Source organism: Silurus meridionalis, chromosome 10, assembly GCF_014805685.1.
Source record: "Silurus meridionalis isolate SWU-2019-XX chromosome 10, ASM1480568v1, whole genome shotgun sequence".
Taxonomy (NCBI): Eukaryota; Metazoa; Chordata; class Actinopteri; order Siluriformes; family Siluridae; genus Silurus; species Silurus meridionalis.
Window position 1 is genome coordinate 12437697 of NC_060893.1, and position 22743 is coordinate 12460439.

The 22743-nt window shown below is 37.0% G+C and overlaps 2 protein-coding genes, 1 long non-coding RNA gene and 2 other non-coding genes across 6 annotated transcripts; 1 reads left to right on the top strand and 4 right to left on the bottom strand.

The window, feature by feature from the left end:
- Positions 1–1502: 1502 nt before the first annotated feature.
- slc25a3b (solute carrier family 25 member 3b) lies at positions 1503–6740 on the bottom strand. 2 transcript variants are annotated; one of them, XM_046860056.1, is made up of 8 exons: positions 6600–6740; positions 6145–6294; positions 4607–4734; positions 4037–4216; positions 3633–3814; positions 2854–3026; positions 2549–2659; positions 1503–2058 (listed from the first exon to the last, which is right to left on the bottom strand). In XM_046860056.1, the coding sequence occupies exons 2-8, from the start codon at positions 6281–6283 to the stop codon at positions 1898–1900; spliced, it is 1074 nt and encodes a 357-aa protein (XP_046716012.1). In that variant the 5' UTR covers positions 6284–6294; positions 6600–6740; the 3' UTR covers positions 1503–1897. The 2 variants fall into 2 exon arrangements, with proteins under 2 accessions (XP_046716012.1, XP_046716013.1); XM_046860057.1 differs by lacking the exon at positions 4607–4734 and adding an exon at positions 4854–4978.
- LOC124393004 lies at positions 2135–2349 on the bottom strand. Its single transcript, XR_006927277.1, has one exon. It is a non-coding gene; the product is annotated as a small nucleolar RNA SNORA53 (small nucleolar RNA).
- LOC124393003 lies at positions 3310–3539 on the bottom strand. The gene has a single exon (XR_006927276.1). It is a non-coding gene; the product is annotated as a small nucleolar RNA SNORA53 (small nucleolar RNA).
- A 531-nt stretch (positions 6741–7271) lies between the features above and the next one.
- Positions 7272–13029, bottom strand: tmpob (thymopoietin b). The gene is made up of 7 exons (XM_046860120.1): positions 12892–13029; positions 12326–12595; positions 12100–12217; positions 11500–11676; positions 11060–11163; positions 10234–10340; positions 7272–8926 (listed from the first exon to the last, which is right to left on the bottom strand). The coding sequence occupies exons 2-7, from the start codon at positions 12551–12553 to the stop codon at positions 8551–8553; spliced, it is 1110 nt and encodes a 369-aa protein (XP_046716076.1). The 5' UTR covers positions 12554–12595; positions 12892–13029; the 3' UTR covers positions 7272–8550.
- Positions 13030–19128: 6099 nt separating this feature from the next.
- LOC124392822 lies at positions 19129–21215 on the top strand. Its single transcript, XR_006927223.1, has 3 exons — positions 19129–19874; positions 20339–20460; positions 21138–21215. It is a non-coding gene; the product is annotated as an uncharacterized LOC124392822 (long non-coding RNA).
- The last annotated feature ends 1528 nt before the right edge of the window (positions 21216–22743 follow it).

Here is a 22743-nt window from a genome sequence, read left to right on the forward strand (position 1 = left end):
TAACCACTAATCAAGAAAAGACCACATGATTGAATAATGAATTAGCTTTATTTAATTCATGTAATAATAAACCATTAGAAGTCATAATAAATTTGCTGACAAAACAGAAATCGCAACCTGAATTTTAAAACTCAACTGCAGTTAATGGTCATTGACTTTTAATGTAGAGATCTGCAGAATAAAATATATTCATTAATACAAATTTGTTATATATTAAGTATATTTTACATATCTATAGCTATGATTCTTAGAATGAAATCCATGACATGCCAACATTTTCCAAAAGTATTATAAACCACAACCCACAATTACTAGTTGTGGCTATAATTAATGTTCTTAAAGATATCTAATTTATATATATATATATATATATATATATATATATATATATATATATATACAGTACAGACCAAACGTTTGGACACACCTTCTTATTCAAAGAGTTTTCTTTATTTTCATGACTATGACACACTGAAGGCATCTAAACTATGAATTAACAAGTGGAATTATATACATAACAAAAAAGTGTGAAACAACTGAAAATATGTCATATTGTAGGTTCTTCAAAGTAGCCACCTTTTGCCTGGATTACTGCTTTGCACACTCTTGGCATTCTCTTGATGCCTACTTTGAAGAACCTAGAATATAATTCCATGTGTTAATTCATAGTTTTGATGCCTTCAGTGTGAATCTACAATTTTCATAGTCATGAAAATAAAGAAAACACTTTGAATGAGCAGGTGTGTCCAAACTTTTGGTCTGTACTGTATATATATATATATATATATATATAGTACATTTGGTTCAGAAAAAAACGTATTCAATATCATACATACTTAGTCTGATATTTTTATTAGTTTATTAAAGAAATCTGGGGGTCTGTAAATTTAAATGGACATTAATTATAAGGCATTCAAAGGCACCTGGTTACATTTTTTTTTACTTGTTTAAGAACATCAAATTAATATCATACTAAATTTATCCTAGCACATTTGAGAAAAATACGAATTGTTGCATCGAAATCAGATTTTAGAATGGTTTAAATTGTTAAATAGGTGAGGAAACTAATGCAACAAGCAAATCAAGTTTTTAGAACATCACAGCAGAAGGCCAACATTTTGGTTCATGCGAATTTTATATCAAATGAGAACACCATGCTTTAAAATAAGTCTGATCTTTAAGTCCAAGGCCAACTAGGTCAATTTTGAATATTATTTGCATGCCATGCCTGCCGTTTTAAAAACCCCAAATGCATATTCATGTATTCTTGAGCTGCATAGAGATTTTATTTACACCTGGGTCACAATCAGCCTTTTCTGCCTAAAGAAAAATGTTTGAATCAGAGTACAATGGACTGAAAACCATATTCCTATTTAACAAGAAAAAAAAGCAAAGCAAAAGAACAAAACCTTTATATTTCTCAATAAATAAAAAAGTAAGACTTATTAGCCTATTACTTAAATGACAGCGCATAAAAACAATTCAAGAAATTCAAGACAATGTAAAATTAATGTGGACATTCTTTATTTCATCCCTTTTAGCTGAATATCCAAATAATGCATTGCTGTACTTCTTGTCAGAGTGTGAACATGTAATACCTTGGAAACAAGGACTGGATATTAGATATTCTTTCAGTTGTGGAGAGTGTGTGCAAAAATGACATTTGAAAAGAATGAGAGCTTCTTGATCATCTTTTTAAATCACACTACTGACAAACAGTTTAAAACCAGATGGAATTTACTCAGATCATAATCTAAATGAAATCCTCTATACATGGAGGAAATCTCAGTGTCCAGGTGACTGAGATCAACTGCAGCCTGGGAGGAACAGTGTAGCAGTGGGAGCTTAAATATAGAAAACAGGAGGGCAAATGATGGACAGGGGATTAAGCAGTTTTCTACTCTGTGAGACCCAGCTTCTTCTTCAGAGACTCTGGCATTTCAGGAGGAGGAGGGCGGGGCAGGCGGAAGTACACTTTCACAGAGTCATAGATGAACCACTGCAGGGCTGTCAAGGTACCAATCATAATGATACGGGCCACTAGACCCTTCCATACACCTATAGAAGAAAAAGAGAGCCAGGTCAGACAAATCAAGTAATAAAGTCTAGCAATTCATTGGTAACGCTAAACGTTTTTGTCCGCCCTCCAGCTTGTCTGCCCTGGTGAAGTTCCCATGGTGGGAGCCAGGGCAGCAAATGGGCTGAAGGAGCAGGTAGACTGCTCTCACACGCCAATGACTCAAGCACCTCCAACTGTACAGCCAGAAAAGCTGCTGGGAGCCTCCAACCTAGAGCTGCAACACTCAGAAGTTGGAAGACTACCCCAGAGGTGGATCTAAGGAGCGTGTTGTCCATGTAAAACATCCCTCCACTCCCCCATTACATTAAAGCAAGAATCTGTATTGTATAATTTATGAATAAAAATGTTTGGTCGAGCTACCATACCCATTTGTAGCCACCTAGACAGACCTCTCAATAACATACATTACTTAATACCCTTTTATTTATTAAAAAGTGTAACTTAATACACAAGATACAAGGAACTCACCCATGGGCCCAAGCTTCTTTAGCACTTGAGTTGCTGTGCTTCCCTTCTCCTTGTTCAGCACAGACACCACAGAATCCGCAGGGTGGGACACGATTGCACAGAAAACACCGGCTACAAAGGAAGATTAAAACCACAGCAGTGAATATTTAAATTGACATTTACTCAAACCCATAAAAATGTAAAACAGTGGTGTTGACAGATTTAAACTGATTTATAAGCTGTTTATTTAACTTCAATGATAAAATACAATAATATGAGCCTAGACCATGTAAAGGTGTAACATGATTGTGATGAGACAAGCTTACCAATGTAACCAGCCACAAAGGTGACCACAAGCTGCTCTGGTTTGCTGCACTCACTGCGGGGTTTGGGCACCACAAACTTGTAGAGCAATTCTACTGTGCGCTCAAAGCAGGCAAATTTCATCATAGTGTAGGGGATCTGCCTCATCCACAGGGGAACTACACCCTTGTAGAATCTGCCAAAATGAACATATGTATATATGTGAATTTATTTCACAATTGCCATGCATGTGAAGGTTATAAAAAATAAAATACCGATTTAAACTGCCTGTTAATACAGTAACTTTAGCACAACACCTGTGTAAAAAGAATTTGTAGCTAAAAAAAGGAAATTAGTAAATTGCCTTAAGATAATATTGTTATCGATCTATAAAGTGATAACTGGGTTTTTAGATTCCAGTTGATTCTATTTCAATGTTTCTTTTTCTCAAAGGAATTCATTTGATGGGAAAAGGTTCAGTTGTCCGCTCTCCAGCTTGTCTGCCCTGGTGAAGTCCCAAAGGTGGGAGCCAGGGCAGCAAATTGGCTGAAGAAGCAGGTAGACTGCTCTCACACGCCAATGACTCAAGCACCTCCAACTGTACAGCCAGAAAAGCTGCTGGGAGCCTCCAACCTGGAGCTGCAACACTCAAGAGAGCAGCAGCACCAGAGCCAAAGGATTCCCTAGAGGTGGATCTAAGGAACGTGTTCAGCAATTGGGCTAAAGAACATGTTGAGTTTCACATTTTGTATATTTTATTCTAACGTACATCTGTTTGGAAATAAAGGAGGATGATACTCACGCCCAGAGACCCTCCTCAGCGTACATCTTCGGGGCACACTCCCTCAGGGTGTTTGCATAGCCAGGCTGGGTCTGGATGCGCACTTTACACGCCTCCATAGGGGCCAGAGCTATATCAGCAAAGAACTCTGCGCTTGCAGAGGCTGCGAGGTACAGAGAGGTTCTCCACATGTAGGCATTTTCCTGTTCCACAAAAAAAATAAAGGAATAATAAACTGTGGCCTTCTAAATCATATACATAATTTCAGGGTAGAGAAACTTCTACTTTGTGGCAATTAAGCCAACGTTAAGTATTATAGGCACTAAGAATTAGGTAACTAAAAAAACCAACAAACTGGTGATAACATCTGCCATATGGCTGAACACCATGGCATTATAATGAGGTTGTCCTATAGAAGAACTTACCTCTCCAAGCAGATCACCATACATGATCTTGAACACCTCATAGAATCCAAACTTGCAAAGACCCTGCATGGAGTATCCAATGAAAGTGGGCGCCCATCCTTTAGCAAGACCCCGCATGCCATCTTCCCTGATTGTGACTGAGAATCCTTTAAAGATGCTCTTGTACTTTTCGGGGTCCACCTAAATGAGACGTTTAATTAGTGTGCAGCTCATTGTGCACATTAAGACACATAAAAGGTCACATTCATTCTGTGAACGATGAGTGCATACCATGTTCGTGTTGAAAATGGGAGTTGCATGCATTTCAAGTGATGATACAAAACATTTAGGTTTTCTTTATATCTATTGTTAACTTAATGGTTTTAAAAGGTGATAAGTCACACCATTAGTGTGCATGAAAAATTATCAAATGTTACCTTCGCTTGAACAACACACAAATCAGAGTAAATTGTTCATTACATTTTTCTATAAATATAATGCTCATACAAATAAAATATCTACAATTCATCCCTGTTTAAAATAATGACATCTACATCTAGCTTAACTTTTGTTTCTCAAAGTAATACAGACCTGAAGTCGGCATTTGACCAAGTCAAGGGGCACTACAGCTGTGTGTGTGATACCGCAGCTCAAGATGCCCCCAAAGCCACAGAGTGCGTAGTATTTTGATGAACCAAACTCACAGCTATCACCCAAGTCTGTTATATGAAGAACACAACACACACATGCTCATGCATCACAACACGATATGGAACATGCTGGGTAAGTGCTGGGGCCACACACGCCACGCGACTCCAGCAGTCACACCAAAACAGACCTGAATTCTGCATTTAACCAAGTCGAGCGGCACCACAGCTGTGTGTGTGGTGCCACAACTCAGAATCCCACCGAAGCCACACAGGATGAAATACTTTTTTGAGCCAAACTCACAGCTTTCTTCGTCTGAAGAGAAACATGGCATTACAATCATTGATCACTTCACAAAATGTTTTGGGCGGGGGGAAAGAGTGTTAGTGGAATGGTGAGGTATCGAAAGGCTGATTTTTAATGATTGGCGTCATGTATTATTATTATTCCAACCTTTGCAAAAATAAATTCCTTTCATGAATATGATATTAAATCTAATATCAAATCTAACAGATACATAACCCAAGGGCTTTGAATGACCCAACAGACGGACGGATGACAGGGAGGGCAAAGGGCATAATAACACTTTGGTGTGCTATAAAGCGAGTCATTTGCGCAATCATTTCAAATTTTAACTTCAAAACTTACTTTAAAAAATTTTATGCGTTTTCCTTCCAATTTCAAAGTACTACATCAATGCAAAACCGAATATCAAAAAAAGAGAATCAGAAAGAAATGTGTTAATTTTCTGTTAGAACTAAAATCCAGTAACTACATTATAGATGAGAAAGCAGCCAATGAGGAGACGCGTTGTTAAAGTGTATAATATCCGCGGTGGTCATGTGCCTCGGGTCAGTAAAGTGAACGTGATTTATTCTTGTCCACTTTAATTCTCTCATATTTATTATCTGCAAGTCATTAAAATGTTAACGGTAAACGAATATAGATAATATTGAACTTTCCCCCAGACTTTTTTTTTTTTGGCTACACAAGGTCGATCCAACTTTGTCCTTCAGTGCCCTCCAAACAAGCCTGGACAGGACTACTAGTAAAAACAGGCAGTCAGAAACACTTTCATAACGGAATAATAAGCGCATTATAAGCACTAGTGAGGAAAGAAAACGGGGGGAAATAAGATATTGCTCAATCCATCCATCGGCTAAACAGCATGCTAACGGCTACGCTAGCTGTCGATTCAGAAAGCTAACGCTAACATCCTGACCTTTTATTTCCGACCTCCAGAGAGACAGGGACGTTCATGGACACAACAATACAACATTTATAAACAGAGTTAGTTAAAACAAACATAACGGGAGGAGGAATTCGTACTTATTTGTTCATAATGATGCAATAACTAGATAAAGCCGACAATGAATGGCCAAGAGTGGTACTGCTACAAGCAGCAGTATTTGAGAAAAATCAAAGAAAAGCACTGAATTATCGGTGAAGAAAAAGAAATCTGGACATGTCTGGTGACCCACCGTCCACTGCAGCTGCTGCCAACCTGCGGGTCTGTCCTTTAGCGGCTGGTCGCGAGGGCTCGTCCGTTTTCTGCAGCGTGAACAACGGGGCGCTGAAAGGATTCGCCCGGGCGAGGTGTAGCAGCGTGCTGGGATACATGTTGTTGGGAGCTGGGAAAAAAATAAAAAAATAAAATCACTGGTTAAACTGGAACAAATATGATAACAATAAAAAAACATAACTTGCCCGCTAAATGGCTTATTTGGCACATTAAAGTTTTCAATGACACAGTGTCACGTTAGCTTAGCGGCTCTTCTGTGTTAGCCTGGTCGCTCAGAATAGAGGGCCTCCAATAGGTAGAAATTATTGTTAAAAACACGAGGAATCGCGACCAGACGAATAAGTACAGGTAATAAACAACGTTTCACAAGCAGAAGTAGCAGAAAACAAATATGTTGAGAAAAAAAATCCTTACTTTTAAACACGTCGCAAAATGGCGTCCTCCTCTACCGGCCGCTCGTAGAGAACGTGAGCACCGCACCGGCGCCTTCTAACCCGCTGCAAGGAGAGCGGAAGTGCACACGTCACAAACCGGACTGACCAATCAGATTTGCCGACGAGCGAACCTTTATTAGAATATTATTGTTGTTACTCTAAATATTATTTATACATATTATCACTAAATATACTGTTTATTACTATTTAATAAACAGTATATATTCGATATTTGACACCAAATATCTACGGGTCAAAAACCACCATACAGACCCTACACAGATATAAGATCAGTCAGCTGCTGCTGTACAACTTTACTGCAGAAGGTCAAACTAAACCGAAAACAGAGCAGGCTCACATTTCTGACATGCTTGACCAAGAGTTCCTATATACAACTGTATACACTGTTGGGTATAATATATATATATATATATATGAGATATATATACACACATATATACCTTTATTCGTCCCACAGTGGGGAAATTTATTTTATTTATATGAGTGATTTTATTACTAGTCCTTAAATATATATATGAAGGACTAGTAATAAAATCACATTCTCATACACAAGAAACACGGACCTTATCATACAGAATATTGCTTACTATAATCCGAATGTAAGAACAGAAAACATCAAATAGATTTAAACTGTCTTTTGTACATTTTTTTTTATTTCACACAATTGTTATATTTAACCAATGACAGACAGTTCATCAGGAAGAAACATTCCAGTTAACCATTAGATTCTAATAGCTGCCCTGTATCAAAGTGCAAAATGTATTAATTTTTTTTTTGTTTTTTTATTTTTTTTTTTAAACACTTTCTGCCTTTTGGACAGCAGGTTTCAAATGTTTGCTGCACCTCACCGGCACATACCCTTCCAATGAACTGTGTTTACTAGTCTTTAAAAAAAAATATTTTTAAAAGGAAAAAATAAAATTACAAAAATATTGCAGGTAGAAAGCAGAGACATTTTCAAAATTAAAATAGTAAAATACAAAAAACATTTTCAACCATCAAAACAAAAGTTTACTGTAAATGTATATATTTGAACTACACTATTTTATGCTTGTCAAACAGATGCAAATGTGACCTTCTGAATTATTTCAGCTGCAGCAAAGAAAATTTGCTTTTAATGATAACCAGTGTTTGCCCAGAAAATAAAAAGCAGGTTGGGTGGTTAAAGTTTGTTCTATGACGATTTTTCTTGCGTTTGATAATTGGACTTTCACAATACATGTAGAGAACATGCCTAATGTGCCGTCATCTTACACAAAACCAATGAGAGAATAAAAATAAAAGGGAAAAATCTATAGCCTGAGAGGAGTGCACAGAGTATAAAGATGTGAACCATGGTCTGTTGAAAAACCAGCACTAAACATACAGTGCATAACTGACCATGTAGTCTAGTAGTTTAAACACATTTCCATGCTTCTATACACAAAGACAAACAATGATACAATTCATATAGAAAATATTTTTGCTATCCTGGTAAATTATTAATTAACCGGAACAGCAAAAAAATGTATGTGCTTACAGTAATGTTTAGGAAAATCAACTGCGCACAAAAGAGTACTTTTTAGCATACTAATGACCATTAAAAGAATCTGTTGACATCTAAAACAAATCAGTTTTGTAATGGAGAATATCTAGAAGCCCTATGGGCATACACAGTGGCAGTTGTTTTGTCATAATACAAGGCTACAGAAATGTCTTCCTCTCCCAATACCCTGCTACAAAACAGTAAAAACAAGGTGAAAACACAGTTTACAGACTACTTAAAAAACACATTTAGACATGAGTGAGAAGTTGCGCTGCAATAATCATAAGCACAAACCCTGCCAATATGTTGATCCTCCAATCAGATGAGGATGTGGCTAAAGTCTGAGAATAGAGACAGCTCATAGATACACTGGGAGAAGACGTGTTCACTTGGTACCAGAATTCTCTTTCTGGCCGATAACACCAATCACAGTGAGAAGAGGCGTGACCACCCTGTCCTGTAAGAAGATTATACAGGAGTCAATCTGCTCACTGCTCACATTCTGTAAGACAAGGTAGAGTGAAGCAGCCAGCACAAGGAACACCAGCAGTTTGAGCCAGATGGAGTAGGAGCGACGACATGGACGCAGCTCAGACGGTGGAGAGAACGATGAGGCATGTAATGGAGTGCTGTGACTCTGTGTGAGCGATGACTTGGTGGTTGTGAACACATGCTGGTGTAGGAAAGACTCTTCTGGCCAGAGGTCATGTGCCCTCACTGGACGCCCAGCTGCCCCATGGATAGGCCGCCGACAGGTGGCACTGTATATGAAGACCCAGAAACATGGTGAAACTGATGCAGTTAGTTTACACAAGATGTTAAACTTAATCTAATGTATTAATGTAGTATGTTTAATTTCTTATTCTGTTGAACTGTATTACTTTGTTACTTTGCACTAGAGCTGTTGCTATCGATAATTTTAGTAAGCGAGTATTCTACCGATTATTCAATCGATTAATCGAGCAATCGGATGAGAAGCATTTTTTGAATATACAAGAGAAAATGAGACGTCTCTTAAAATGAACAAGTTATTCGTTTTCTTTTTTTTTTTTAGAAAGATTTACATTTTATTGCTGAAAATGCACACAGCAATAATTATGAAAACTAAACCCAATAAGTGCATTTCATTTCTATATTACATCAAAATTCAAATACAAATATATAAATAAAAATAAATCATAAATAAAAATGTAATGATTAATTTCAGATTACTCAAAACAAAAAAAACCCTAAAACTAAAATTTATTTTTTATGTTTGAGGTTGAAATGACCAACCTTAGGAAACGTTTTGTCATTTTCTTTGGCCTAAATCATATGTAAGCCAGTTTCTGCCACATTTTTAACAAGTTTGAATAATTCTTGTATTTGCGAGTTTTTTCTCACAAATACAAGTTTATATCTTGTAATTCTGAGGTTTTTTTCTCAAAAATCTGACTATTTCTCGTTAATATTTCTGGCGTATCCACCGGTAACCATGTTGTCGGCCTGAAGTTTATAGCTGTTGGTGCATGAACGAGGCTCCTCTGCTTCATCTGTCTTGTTCCGTTTCCTCCAGAGCTGATTGTTAGAGTTCTCTCTGAAGGATTGGAGGCCATGGTTTGATACCATGCAATTCTACTAATTGCAGCCCATTTTTTTCTCAATGTGTGAACATTTTTGACACTACAGAATTGTGAGGAAAAAACTTGGAATCGCAAAAGTTGGAATTAGACAAAAAAAAATAATTTGTGGCAGAAACGAACTTCCATATGAATCTTCTCCTCGCCCCTTGTTGTTTTCTATTCGTTCCTCCATTTTTTCATTCTGCAACATGTGTTTTCCCTTCCAGAGCACTCCCGAGTTTAATAGTGTAATAATGGTCCGCAGGGAAACACAATGTTCTGTGTGTAGTTAAATGGACTAAACGAAGCATCGAGGCAAATTTTTTTTTTTTTATTCGAATTACATGAGGTTACTTGTTTCAGCTCTACTGCACACACAGTTCTGTTTAAACCTACACACGTGCATTGCAATAACAAATTTTTTATTAGATGTGTTCAGCCTGAGAAACTTTAAAATTTATACTCACCTAATTCCTGTGGGTGTAAGAGGTTCATTAGGGAATATTTCTTTTAAAATATCACTCCTGTCCACAGAAAAGGACTGTTCTTCAGCTACTGTTGTCCCCTCTACCTGCTAAAATATCACAAAGTGTATATTCAAGTCAGTCATCAGACCTGCGATGCTATGGCAACAATACTAATGGAATGGAAAAAAATCATTAGAAAGGTTATTAAAGGTTACTGGAACTCTTAAAAAAAAAAAAAACTAAAAAAAGAAAAAACCCATACATTTAAAAACAAAAGGAAAACAATTCAACACTGAGTTGTTCTTCTTGCACTCAAATTAGTTTACAAATTATTATGGATAATAAAGGGTCAAAATATTACATTAATTCTAAAAATGGTCATAAACTCTGCAAAACATGTGCTGTATCTTTTTGTATCACAGTCTCTTAGAATTTCCACAGGTTAGCTAGAAAACTATCAATTTTTTAGGTTAAGAGGTAATTATACCTAAAACATACGCATAGTTTTTTGTTGAGGCCTCAGACACTGTTCTTTCACTTTAAACAGATTCTTTATGCAGTTTTGAGCACAATCTGTCTCTTTCTGGAACAATAACAAGCCATGAATTGCATAATGATGAAATCCTGTCCAAGAACTGGGGAATTAGGATCTGACTAAGAATGGCCTACATAACTGAGAACTTCCACTTTGTTCTGTATAGACACCTTACTCAACAGTTTCAAATAGTTAAAAAAAGATTATCATGTTAGAGATGGTAAATCAACTTTTTTCTGGCTTCTCCAAGCTTCGTGGCTATAATCCAAAAATATCACTCCACATTTTTACCTTACTGCTGTGTCTGCTGCTTGTCCTGGTGGTCACTGGGGTTTTTCCTCGGCTTCTCACAAACCGTGGTGTAACAGGAACTGGCTCTGGTACTGGTTGAATATCTACAAACAAAACAGCATAAAATAAATGGAAATACCTCAAGACAAGTTGCAAATGCATAAAATGATACAATAGATGTGCAGAACTACCCATTTTTTACGATAGATATTTTAGATTAATTATAGGCAGTGTGAGAAGAATCTCCTGTCTTTTCGTATAAACAAATATGTGAAAGTTTCATGTGTCAACATAGTTATGTTTTTTTTAAAAACATTTTTTAAAAACACAGAAAAACATTTCTGATGATTTTGAAGAAGTGGTTATACCACAAATAAAATCACTTGTAACAGTCGTATCGAATGAAAAGACAAAAAAAAATAAGGCAAGAATATTACAACCTTCTTCCTTGTCGCTGTACTGTTCCTCCCCCGTGCGCGTGTTGCCGTTCTGACTGCCGTCTGCCTTGACAGGTACTGTCTCTGGAACTGCTGTTTCAGGTTCAGGTGGTGTGGTTTCTGAAGGAGGCTGATCCAACAGCTTTTGAATTCTCTTCTCATAAAGTTTACGAGTTGAGGCTGTCAGCCGTGGAAATATATATATTGTTTATGAGCAAATAAGAAATCCCAAGGGCACATAATCAACTACAGTAAATGTATGAATAAAGTAACATACAGGTGCAGGCAAAAATCAGAACACAGTTTTTTTCTTTATTACTATTCTTTATTAACTCAGGCAGGGTCTTTATGTATGTTTACTTAATTTCTAGGTGGCAGGACTATTCCTTAAAACTGAATTCTATTTTCCATATACGTACCTTGGATATTATGGAGATTTTTTTTTTTTAACACACTTACACTACTTACTACAAACTGTGAAGTCTTTAGCCAGTCTGAAGTCTTATATACAATGTATTAAAGAAAATACATGCAGACAAGTCATATAGGTCATTAAGTTTAGCTGGGAAAAGCATTTTAGTCACTGTGGGGCAGAGGACCTACCGACTATAGGACCAGGATTGATGCCATACTTCAGGAGAAGATCCTTCAAGTCGCTGTCGGTCAAACCAGCAACATCCACCTCCTCTTTCCGACTCTTATCCGTCTTTTTCGTGGCTTTCTTCAGATTGATCACAAACCGATTTAACTCGAATTTAACATTTTGCGGTCTTATTAAGGAGTTTTTCTTTCTTTAAAAAAACCCAAAAGAAAATCAATCAACACTTACTTTTCCTGATCGATTTCTGTTAGAGATCACTGGTGTTATTTCTTCGTCACTCGAGAAAGTATCGGTCGGGGAGTGTTTCTTGTTCAGAACGGTCAGGTGTTTGAGGTAAAGTTGGACATACACATCTTTCCTGTGCTCACCGCTGGGAAGAGGAACATCGTTCGCCAGCAGCTCGCTCTTCAGCTTGTCCTTTGTGAGAACGGACGGGTCTTCAAGGAAATCCGACATGCTTTAGCGGCTTGTTTCCAGACCGAAGTAGATGCAGAGTATCTAAATAAAAAAGCGAGGTCAGTAAAGAGTAATTAGAATACAATTGCGACCCACAGAACAGACCTCATGAAGACTTAATGAACTTGCGCCGTTGTTGACAAACGTCAAACCGGCTGCAGCTCTTCACAGCGGTTGAATAGACTCAGATTTACGCGGCAAAAATATTTTGTTACTCTTTACTTCTGAAAAGAGCTTCCTACCGCCGCCCAATTCCCATATATATTTAATAAATAATATGTAGTTATTTTTTTGCAAGGCTTTGCTTTGTTTATACACAAGTAAGAACAAATAATTACCTCCGTTACTGGCTTGCTGGATCCCGATGGCCCGTGCGCGCCTCTATCCGAGACGGTGTAACAAAACGAGCGCCTATTGGCTAGTTTGGATTAGTAAAGCACAACGGGATTGGTGCAGAGCAAACAGCGACCAACCGCCGCATCAAAGAGCGCGATAATGGACTCGGTGAAGCTGCGGGGGCGCGCAACCCACTGCTTCAGTTTATTTTGTCTGGACATTTGTAAGAGATTCAAGGCCAGTTGAATAAAACGATATGTAATAATAGAAGTTTTTAAACGCCCTTTCCAACCTGTTTGTAAATCTATGGATTTGTTTATTCTCACAGAATCGCCTGAGTGAAACAAAACAAAAGTTCCTCAAGATGGCGGCCTTAACCACGTTCAGAGACATGGGCAGGCCGGGCTCGTCTGTGACATTGTGTTCATTCATCGTCTGCAGCAGTCAGGCTTCTTACATTCAAATGGTCATGGCAAGATAATTTGCTAACAATTAAGACCATATGCCACAAATATTATAAAAAAAAAAAAAAAAAAATCAGTGATTCAATACATACAAAAAATGTTTTTTTTTTAAATACAGGCATTTAAAAATTTTTATATATATATATATATATATATATATATATATATATATATATATATATATAATATTTTTAATGCCAACAACAGTTAAAAAAACTAGCTTTGGTTTAGGGTGAAAAAAATAAGAGAAGACACGTTATTATAGATACCAGGAAGTCCCTTTAGAACCTCATGATCTTAACATATACAAAAAAGTGCAGAATCTTCAGTAAGGTCATCATGGTGCAAGCACAGGTTGGACCTTCAGATCCTACTGAGCCTGCAGGTGAACAAGGAAGTTCAACTGCTATATCATTAATAGTGGTGAAATGTCTCCCAAACTAGAGCCTGAGTTTTTCACCTGTGTTGACATTCAATTTGGCCCACCTTTCCTTATACGAAAAGAAGGAATTGGCATTTACACCAATCTTCATTTCTAATTCTGAACACTATTGTACCACAAACAGGATTTTATTTATTAAAATTTTTTTTTTTTGTACTAATAGTTTCATTGCACTAGAAACTAATTTATTTGTACATTTTATGGAATCACGACATCATGACAAATTTTATTTTAATAAAATTTAATAAAACTGTTTTTATAATATAATAACAGTTTGGGAAAAAGCTACTTTTTCTTCCGTCCCATGGCCCTCAACCAAAAAAAATTGTTTTTACTTTAATGAGCATAGGCTTAAGAGTTGGGTAATCATTAGTACTAAAAAAAAATGTTTAAAGCTTGAAGGTCTAACAAACAATAGGACAGAGGACAAATAAATATTGTATTATTTGAACATGTTTAAATGTGGGTCTGAGCACTGGATTTGTTACAGGTTTTTTCCACTGCCTGTCTGACCAAATACTACACTTTCCTCACAGCTCAGTTTCACGGCCTGCACATAATCAATGAACCAAGAGTATGCATGCATGTGAGTCTGGGTGTTCATTCTGACCACTGTCTAGTGTTTTAGCATTCCAGTTCACTGTGGTTTTGAGAGTGGTTCGAGGTGGCACACCTCTCTGCCCTGACAAATGTATTAAGGGGAGCACTATAGCTTATAAAACTGATGCCTATATTTTGCCTCAAACCACATGAGTTTCAGCACTTAATCTTCACCAGGTTCTCTGACACAGCATTGCCAATAGTGTGGTGGCAGTATTGCTTTAAAAGCATCAAGCTTCTAAGAAACACCTCCTCACCCGTTACTTTATTTTATTTACACAGAAAATACCTAATAAGCCAAAAATTACAAAAAAGTGTCTTTTAAAGCATAACAGTCGGCCCTCAGGAAAAGGAACCCGAGAGACACGGTGCAATTGTTAATAATCGTGTGTATAAAAGTGGTTTTAAAAAAAGCAAAGGAGCATAAATGATAGAGTTGATGACAGATTTATAAATGTGAATATTAGATATTTGTCTTTTAGTTTCAAATAAAACAATATGGTGCAGAAGCTTAATTCCTGAATTCTTAAAACCTGATTAACTGATTACACCCTCTTATGCATAATACATATGCAGCATGTATAAAATTGCTAAGCAGGCCCAGTTGGCCTTAACTTTAGATCAAAGTTGGCAAAAGGGAAATAATCATAAATCATAAAGATTCATTATTGGTGCACAGATTGTAGTTTTTGTAGAGTTTGTTTCACAAACACTAATAAGTAGGCTGTATGTTTACACTGTGTACATACAGCAATTAAAGTCAGTATCAATTAAATCAATATTTACATGTTTATTTGAATCTTACATTTTGGTTCACACACACACACACACACACACACACACACACACACACACACACACACACACTATTGTGGAACTTGTCCAGAAGTCATGTTGTATTTAATGGTCCTCAGCCCATAGTGGTGACATGACATAAATCTCAAGTTCACCTTTTTGTGCCGCTGTTTAAGTTGTTGGCTGGCTGCTCAGCTAACAGTGCTACTCAATATTCTCTTAAGGTTCGCTCTACTGTGGTGTGAAATAAGTGAAGACATTATTCTTGACAAACCCTAAAGCTTTAGGCTCCTCAAAGGATGTTATTCATAACTAATTACCATCAGGCCATTGGTGTCAGGCATGACTAAGATGGTAGCTTTTCACATGAGTTGAAAAGGTTTGTCCTGGCATGGAAAAAAACTATCCAGCAGCCTTTGCACAGTATATACGCCTGTTGACAGTCCAAACTGTACTTATAGGACACACACCTTGATGTCAACATCTTTCACTGGAGGAAAGTGAGACACCCCTTCCCGAACCCCGGCAGCCCACCTCCTTACAAATTATGTGCCAGGCAACTTCTCCATTTATTTGTCCAATTATTATTTGAGCCATCGTGCTGTTTTGTTTGGCAGATATTGATAAAGGTCAGCTCATGTCAATACAGGGTTGCATTCAAAAGCAGTGTGAACTTTGTCAGATCACTTTAACAGACCTTGAATAGGTGCAAGCCGATTCCTTTGCCCACCTACTGTGTTACCTTGCTGGTTTTCATTTTTGTAACTATTGCTTGTTATCGCTGGAATTCAACATTGGAGATCCAATGTACAGAGCTTGGCACAAAGCGTTCATTCATGATGCCAAGCACAATTACCTTTACCAGCAGAACCGTCCTACTTTCCCAAGAAACAGTATCTGGCTTATTAAGACTGTACAGCAACAGTCACGTTAGCTGATTGATTCAACATGCCATGATTATAGGAACCATTATTCTTAAATACAGTTGCTAACATTATTTCTCAACTGTTGCTGACAAATCTTTAAAAAATCCTTCTATATAAATAACCACGTTATTTCAGAATTAGGTTCATTTAAATGTTGTTGGTACGAAGCATACAAACATTAGAATTTGATATTTGACTGCTGATATTTGAGAGAAAATTGTGAGTAGAAATTACAGAACTTATTCAGTCCTGAGCCAGATGCTTTGTTCTATTAAACAGAGATGTGTAAAATATTATTAATAGAAGGGACATCACTAGTAATGTGACATAGTGATTTAAGGTCTTATCTTGTTGTATTACTTTACTGAACCCTTCTCTGAATAGAAACTTAAACTGCTTTTTAAGAATGAGAAAGGTTTTTCAGTTTGTTGCTAAATTTAGCTTGGCCCTGTACATACGACAGGTTCTTGAGCCATTTTCAACAAAGATGAGCCGTAGGATTTGCCAGGGCCCAGCGGGTGGCGAGTCCTGGTGGTCTGCTGTTCTCTTATGCACCAGCTTTAAAGTAAACACTGCAATTCTGCGGTCGCCAACGCCATGGCAGCCAGCAAAAGGCCTTACTGTGCGGTAGCACACACAGCTCCGGTGTGCCGTGTCCCAGACTTCTCCTTAGGCCCCCCTCAACAACAGAGGATGAGGTCGAGAACCTATAACACCTATGATGTATGATCGTCCAAAATCTGGATAATTTCCTCACCTAGACCCCTCCTCTTAAACTTAAGATATTATCATACATGTTCTAAGAAACCTCTTTTACATTAATTGTGGTGTGTAATTCCAATGAATTAATTATAGAGATGGGGCACTTCATTATGGTGTAAATATTTGTGTAGTTTATATATGGTTGGGTGGTAGGCTGCTAAATAAACCAGCCGTTTACTGGAAGAGTTTTCCCTCCAGACGATTAGATAAAATCAAGACATGTTTGTGCATGAGATTCAATCGCTGGAGAATTTTTGACAGACCACATAGGATGCCACCTGCTTTTTTTTCTGAAACAAGTGAAAAATTGTCTATATTTTCTTTGACATTTCTACATGTTATGTCATAACCTACTGTTCATTCTTGGACTGAGAAACGTATAATGGCAAAGTTACATTTTCAGTATTGTACCACAGTCAACATTTTATTCAAAGCCTCTAATTCATTATATTTATTCACCTTGTTTAAGAACTGAGAACTTGTGGGACATAAACTGTGACACTGCTGGTGCCTTTAAATTAAAATTTACAGTTTTCTCCAGACGTAATGCTACTTGAATTAAACGACTAATTTATGACCACTGGCTGCAGTGTTCTTGTTAGCGAGCTGCACCACAAATGTAACATTCCAATGGCAATTAAGAAACTCACTTGACTAACCCTAACCCATATTTTATGTAAAACAATAGTAAACTCATATGAAACTAATTGATAATGTGTGTCTAGTAAATAGCAAAATAGTTATGAAATAGAAGTGAGATTCAAGAAGCAAAAAGGTGGTGGGAGGTTTGGGGAGGGTGGGCACAGCAGCCTTGTAGGTTTCCAAACTTCTTAGTGCTGCTAGCAGAAGGATTTACTGTAACTCTCAGACAAGCATTCACAGCTAGGGCTCTAAACGGTCTGTTGGCAAGGTGGCCATGTTGTCTCTGGCACAGAATCAAACCCACTGAACTGAGGTCCAAGAGTACCTACACAACACAAACCAGTGGGATGTTTGAATGATAAATTACCGACGTTCAGTGGTAGAACAAAAAATACTGGCCTTGCTGGGGACATCAGTCTTAATAATTTCACTGCAAGATTGTACACTGGGTGGTTTGGTCCAATCCAGTGCAGGTGCTGTATCATAGTTTCTCCAAGTGCTGAGAGGGTCAAGTGCCAGTGGTCAGTGGGGTAACACAGGGAGTGTTAAATGACACATTTTATTCATTTACTTGTCTCAGTAAGCAGACCACAATGTTTTTCTCCTATATAAAAAGCATTTTCTTGGTAACAGAGTTAAATCACCTGTGGTTATACTTGAAGCTCAATGGATTCACAGAAGCCAAACTCCTCTTTGCATGTTACGATGCCAAGAGCAAATCTTCATGTCACTTATTTGTGTGTTTATAGAACAGAACAAGCTACAATTGGCCAAACAGCACCAGAATAGTGTTAATAAGAGGTGATAGTGAATAAACATGTTTGACACTTGTTAGACATTAAACTTGCTTAGAGGTGACAAAAGTGACATCCTCACTTAAAAAAAAAACATCTTTACCATTACTTCATAATTACTTACTTTCAGTGTGTTTTTTCATTGATGGGTGCTTTTCATAATATACTGTTAAAATCCTCTTACCAGTTAAAATACATATACATTAATTTAGCTCTTTGTCCTAGCGACCTACTGAAGCTATACGTAAGTGACAATTGCATAAACCTGAGAAACAAATAAAAAAAAGGGTCAGCTATTCTGCTTAAATGTATGATATTAGGATATTGTTATATTTTGTCTTTCTGGAATATTTTCTATCTAGCGATGGCAATGTTTGATAGTTTTGTTGTGATATAGAATAGTAAAAGCTGACACAGATAGCAGGAATGTATTGGTACTACATTTCTGAATAGAAATATAATGAAAAATCCATAAATGTAGACACACTTTTCATGAGAGATGCCATCATCAAATAACAAACGATATTTGACACAGAATTAAAGTGAATAATTTCTACAGATAGTCCTTCAATAATATTTAACAGGTTAATGTATATTAACACATTATATAAATAAGTAAATGAAGTGTTACTGAATTGTGTGTTTTTCAAAAACCACCTTAACCATTAAATGGCTATGAGGTTTGCTTAGTAGGGCAGGAGACCTACCCACAGGCTGGGTTTTACTGAGGTTATGGTTGGGATCTCTTGGGACAGTGGTCAGCCAACACTGTTTGCTTTTTTCACCCAGTTCTGCACATCTATTGGGCAGGGAGGGTCTCTGTTCTCTCTGCTTAGTTAGTACACCTTTCTACCAGGTCTGGCTCTAAAATTCAATTTCTGTTTCAGTTCAACCTTTTCATGACATGATTACAGTTTAATTTCACAGTTGTAATTAGATCCATTGCAGTAATAATCATGAACTACTGGTTAACTAGAGACCAAATAAACACTAATTGTTGAAAAGTCTAAATGCTATAACTTTATTGGAACAGGATTACGCTACTATGCCCTCTTCTGTCCATTATTTAGTGTTCCCCTATCCCCCGCTCTGGGACCCTACAAGCCAACCTCTTTCCACTGAAGGTGTGTGCCTGTGAGTTTCTTAGAGTGTGTGTGGTGTCAGTCTGGTATACATTTGGCAGGCACACACATACACACACACAGTCAAAGTGGAGTACAGAGCACTCTCTCTCATTTTCCCTGCTCATTCTGTTGGACTTGTTTGGTGGACCATTGGAGAGCATCAGAGACGCCCACACCTTAGATTGAGTGCCATAAAGTGCCATTCAGCAGTGTGAGCAGCCAGCAGGTTCTTCACCATGCATATGAAGGCAAAAATACTTCAGCTGAGATCGGTTTACTGATTGCTGGACGTTCTACATTTGGATATACCATTGTTCAGCCAAGAGCTAATGCAATCCAGGCATGGTTTAGTTGGAATGCAGCTACACATACAGGGTATAGCAAAATGGCCATGAGGTGCAGTACACATTGATCTACTCTGCTGGAGCACATGTAGGTATGTTTTTCATGAAAATGTTTTTCATGCTACCTAATTAACTAAACCCATAATATCTAAAAACAATAATGCATTGCTTCCATTCTGTTTCTAGCATAGTAATTTATGTACAATAGAACACTGAGACATTAGATAGTACAATCAATATATTAGTTTACACTGTGCTTGCATGTAATCTGAGAAAAGATTAAAAAGAACATGTATCACATAGCATTTTCCCATTTTGTCATTAATACTTTATTCTTCATTACTAAAATTATTCCAAAGTAAAGCATTTATATTGATGTCATTTAGCAATTAGATCTAGGTGATGATAGTGAATAATAAATACTTTTGAATTGAATTATAAGTATTTAAAATGCATCTTGAAAAAATATACACATTTTTATAAATATAATCTTAAATCAGTAACTGCACATTTTTATGTTTAAAACATATTTAGCTGTAGTCTGACTCTTTTCCAGATGAGTGTCTGAGAAGTTATGTGGATGAGCACGATGCTAAGGCAGTGGAGTTTTGCTGTGCTCCTTCTAAGCATCCCTCTACCTGTCCAAGGGCAACCCATGCACGCTCTCAGCAACAGAATGTACGTGTTGATGCCCTGTAAACACACTGTTGATTGAAAATAAACATAATTGTTGAGAGAACTGACCACACCTAAGACAATATTTGTATTGAAATTTCTGTTTCCAAGTGAAACATTAATTTGACATAAATTACTTAAACCAGGCCTTCTTAACTCCAGAACAGGGGCCAACTGCTCTGCACAGTCTGAATTCTTTTTCTCTTTTCAACTAAAGCTCTTAATGTGATCCCTGAAGGAAATGCTCTGGTCTGAAACCCTGGCAAATTTGCAGCACTAGAATGATTATCTTACATGGCAAAAGAGACAGAGCACTGCTTGTATGATTTAATATTACTGCATTTTATCTGTCTAATAGCAAGTTTCAGTATTAGAAAGTGAACCATTTGTAAGAAGCTAAGAAAATTGACCCAGTTAGGGTCCGAAAAATGTATTTTATCATAAAAAAAAAAAATTCAATCAGTAAGTAATAAGCACAGCATGCAGGGCCTTGGTAAAATTAGATTCTCAAGGCAGTGGGACCTCAAAACAAGAGCAGAGAACCCAAAAACAATCAGACTAAACCAAACTAACTAAAAACTAAGAAAAACTTTATGCACTTCATTAATATTTTGTTAGAAAATGGATACTGTATCTATGTCAACCAAATGTCTATAATAAGTATGATGTTTATATTTTAGGAGAAGGTCAGTAAGTCAAGCCCAACTTATGCATGACCGTGGGCGCTATCTGCAGGACAGGAAGAGACGAATCTGGCTGCAGGAGCTGTTTAAACAGGTACACACTGCCAATGTGTGGGACACCACGTCCAGCGGTGGAGCCAACCTCCAACATGTAACCTGGGGTGCCCAAGCTCCCAAAGCTGCCGGCAGCACCAAAGACTTTCTTTTGGACTTTCAGTTAAACAGCCCAGGCACGATCGACACCCTGCCACAGGAGACCAACAAAGAACAGCCAGCTGCCACTAAAAGAAAGAAAAGAGTATGTTTGGGGAAGTGGAGAGAGAGCAATAAACGAAGAGGATGGTCATGCTCAGTACAAGCCCAAGTTGCATTAAGAGCTCACTAAGCAGAAAAACTGGCAGTAAGTGAGGGGACAACTGTGAAACAAGAAGGAATGATGCCTCCAATTACTCTCAAACTTTACATGGCCTCTTACGCTTTTTCCCATAGATTAGTGTTTCTCATCAGCATAAAACACAGTGACTCAAAAGTATAATTGTACCATGCACTGTCAGAGTCACAGTTACATAAATGTACTATTTAGTTTTTAAGGAATGTTGTTCTTTGTACTGGAAATGCTTCTATTATATATAAACAAGTCTGTATTTTCATCAAATCATTTATACTCCAGGTCCCAGTGGATCCTGAGCCTATCCAGGAAATGCAAGGTGGAAAAGACTAATGAGATGCAGGTTCATCATCTGGCACCATGCACACACACATTTACATAAAGGAGCAATATTCACTAACCTTTGGCATGTTTTTTGGAAGTGTGTGGAAATCAGAGAACCTGCATACAGAAACATAGAGAATATGCAAAAATCTTCACAGACATATCTTAAGTTTAGAATCAAACCAGCTGCTGTGCCAATGTGCCATCTGCTACGAGTCCAAACTTGATGTCATATGAATTTTTTCATGTACCACACTAATCAGCCATATTAATTTTTATTTATTTGATAGAAATTGTGAATTTATTCTGTAAAGTTTTTACAGTGCTGCTCTTTTATACAAGTTTCAAACAATGCACTTTAGAAATCTGTGCTAGTCTCCTGTATTTTAGTATTCTTTTGATACTTATGATTTTTCTTTCATTCTATTGCTTTCCATTTTCAGCATCATCAATTAAACATATGAGCATAATGTAAATAAAAAAGAAATGTGATATTTGCTAAATAAAGTGTTCATGGCAAAGGAATGCCCCCAAAAAATAATTAATTTCTTATCTATAACCCTTTTTATTTTCTTTATTATAGTTGCAGTAGTTGCAGAAGAAATATGTATTTTCCATTTAAGGTGTTTCATGTTTTGCCTTCAACCCAATATTGGTGTTATTGTGTAAATAAAGTGATAACAGTCATGCACTAAAATACATTTGAATGGAAGCAAATGATAATGTGTCCTTATGTCAACATCCTAAATGGTTCAAACGTTGTAATAAAGAGCAGAGAGCTATAACCATATGTCACTGGAAATGGTATTGCTTCATCCAAATAAATACATCCTAGCAGATAAATAGGTTATATGATGCAAGAAAAATTATTAATCAATTGAATGTAACCCA

Excerpts from the sequence above, each read along its gene's own strand:
- slc25a3b (XM_046860056.1), bottom strand. The coding sequence starts at position 6,283 with ATGTATCCCAGCACGCTGCTACACCTCGCCCGGGCGAATCCTTTCAGC. Across the intron at positions 4,217-4,606 it reads TGGTCAAATGCCGACTTCAG|GTGGACCCCGAAAAGTACAA; the intron begins GTCTGTATTACT and ends CGTCTCATTTAG. Across the intron at positions 3,027-3,632 it reads GCTGAGGAGGGTCTCTGGGC|ATTCTACAAGGGTGTAGTTC; the intron begins GTGAGTATCATC and ends TCATTTTGGCAG.
- tmpob (XM_046860120.1), bottom strand. The coding sequence starts at position 12,553 with ATGTCGGATTTCCTTGAAGACCCGTCCGTTCTCACAAAGGACAAGCTG. Across the intron at positions 12,218-12,325 it reads ACAGAAATCGATCAGGAAAA|AAAGCCACGAAAAAGACGGA; the intron begins GTAAGTGTTGAT and ends ATCAATCTGAAG. Across the intron at positions 8,927-10,233 it reads CTTACACCCACAGGAATTAG|TGCCACCTGTCGGCGGCCTA; the intron begins GTGAGTATAAAT and ends CTTCATATACAG.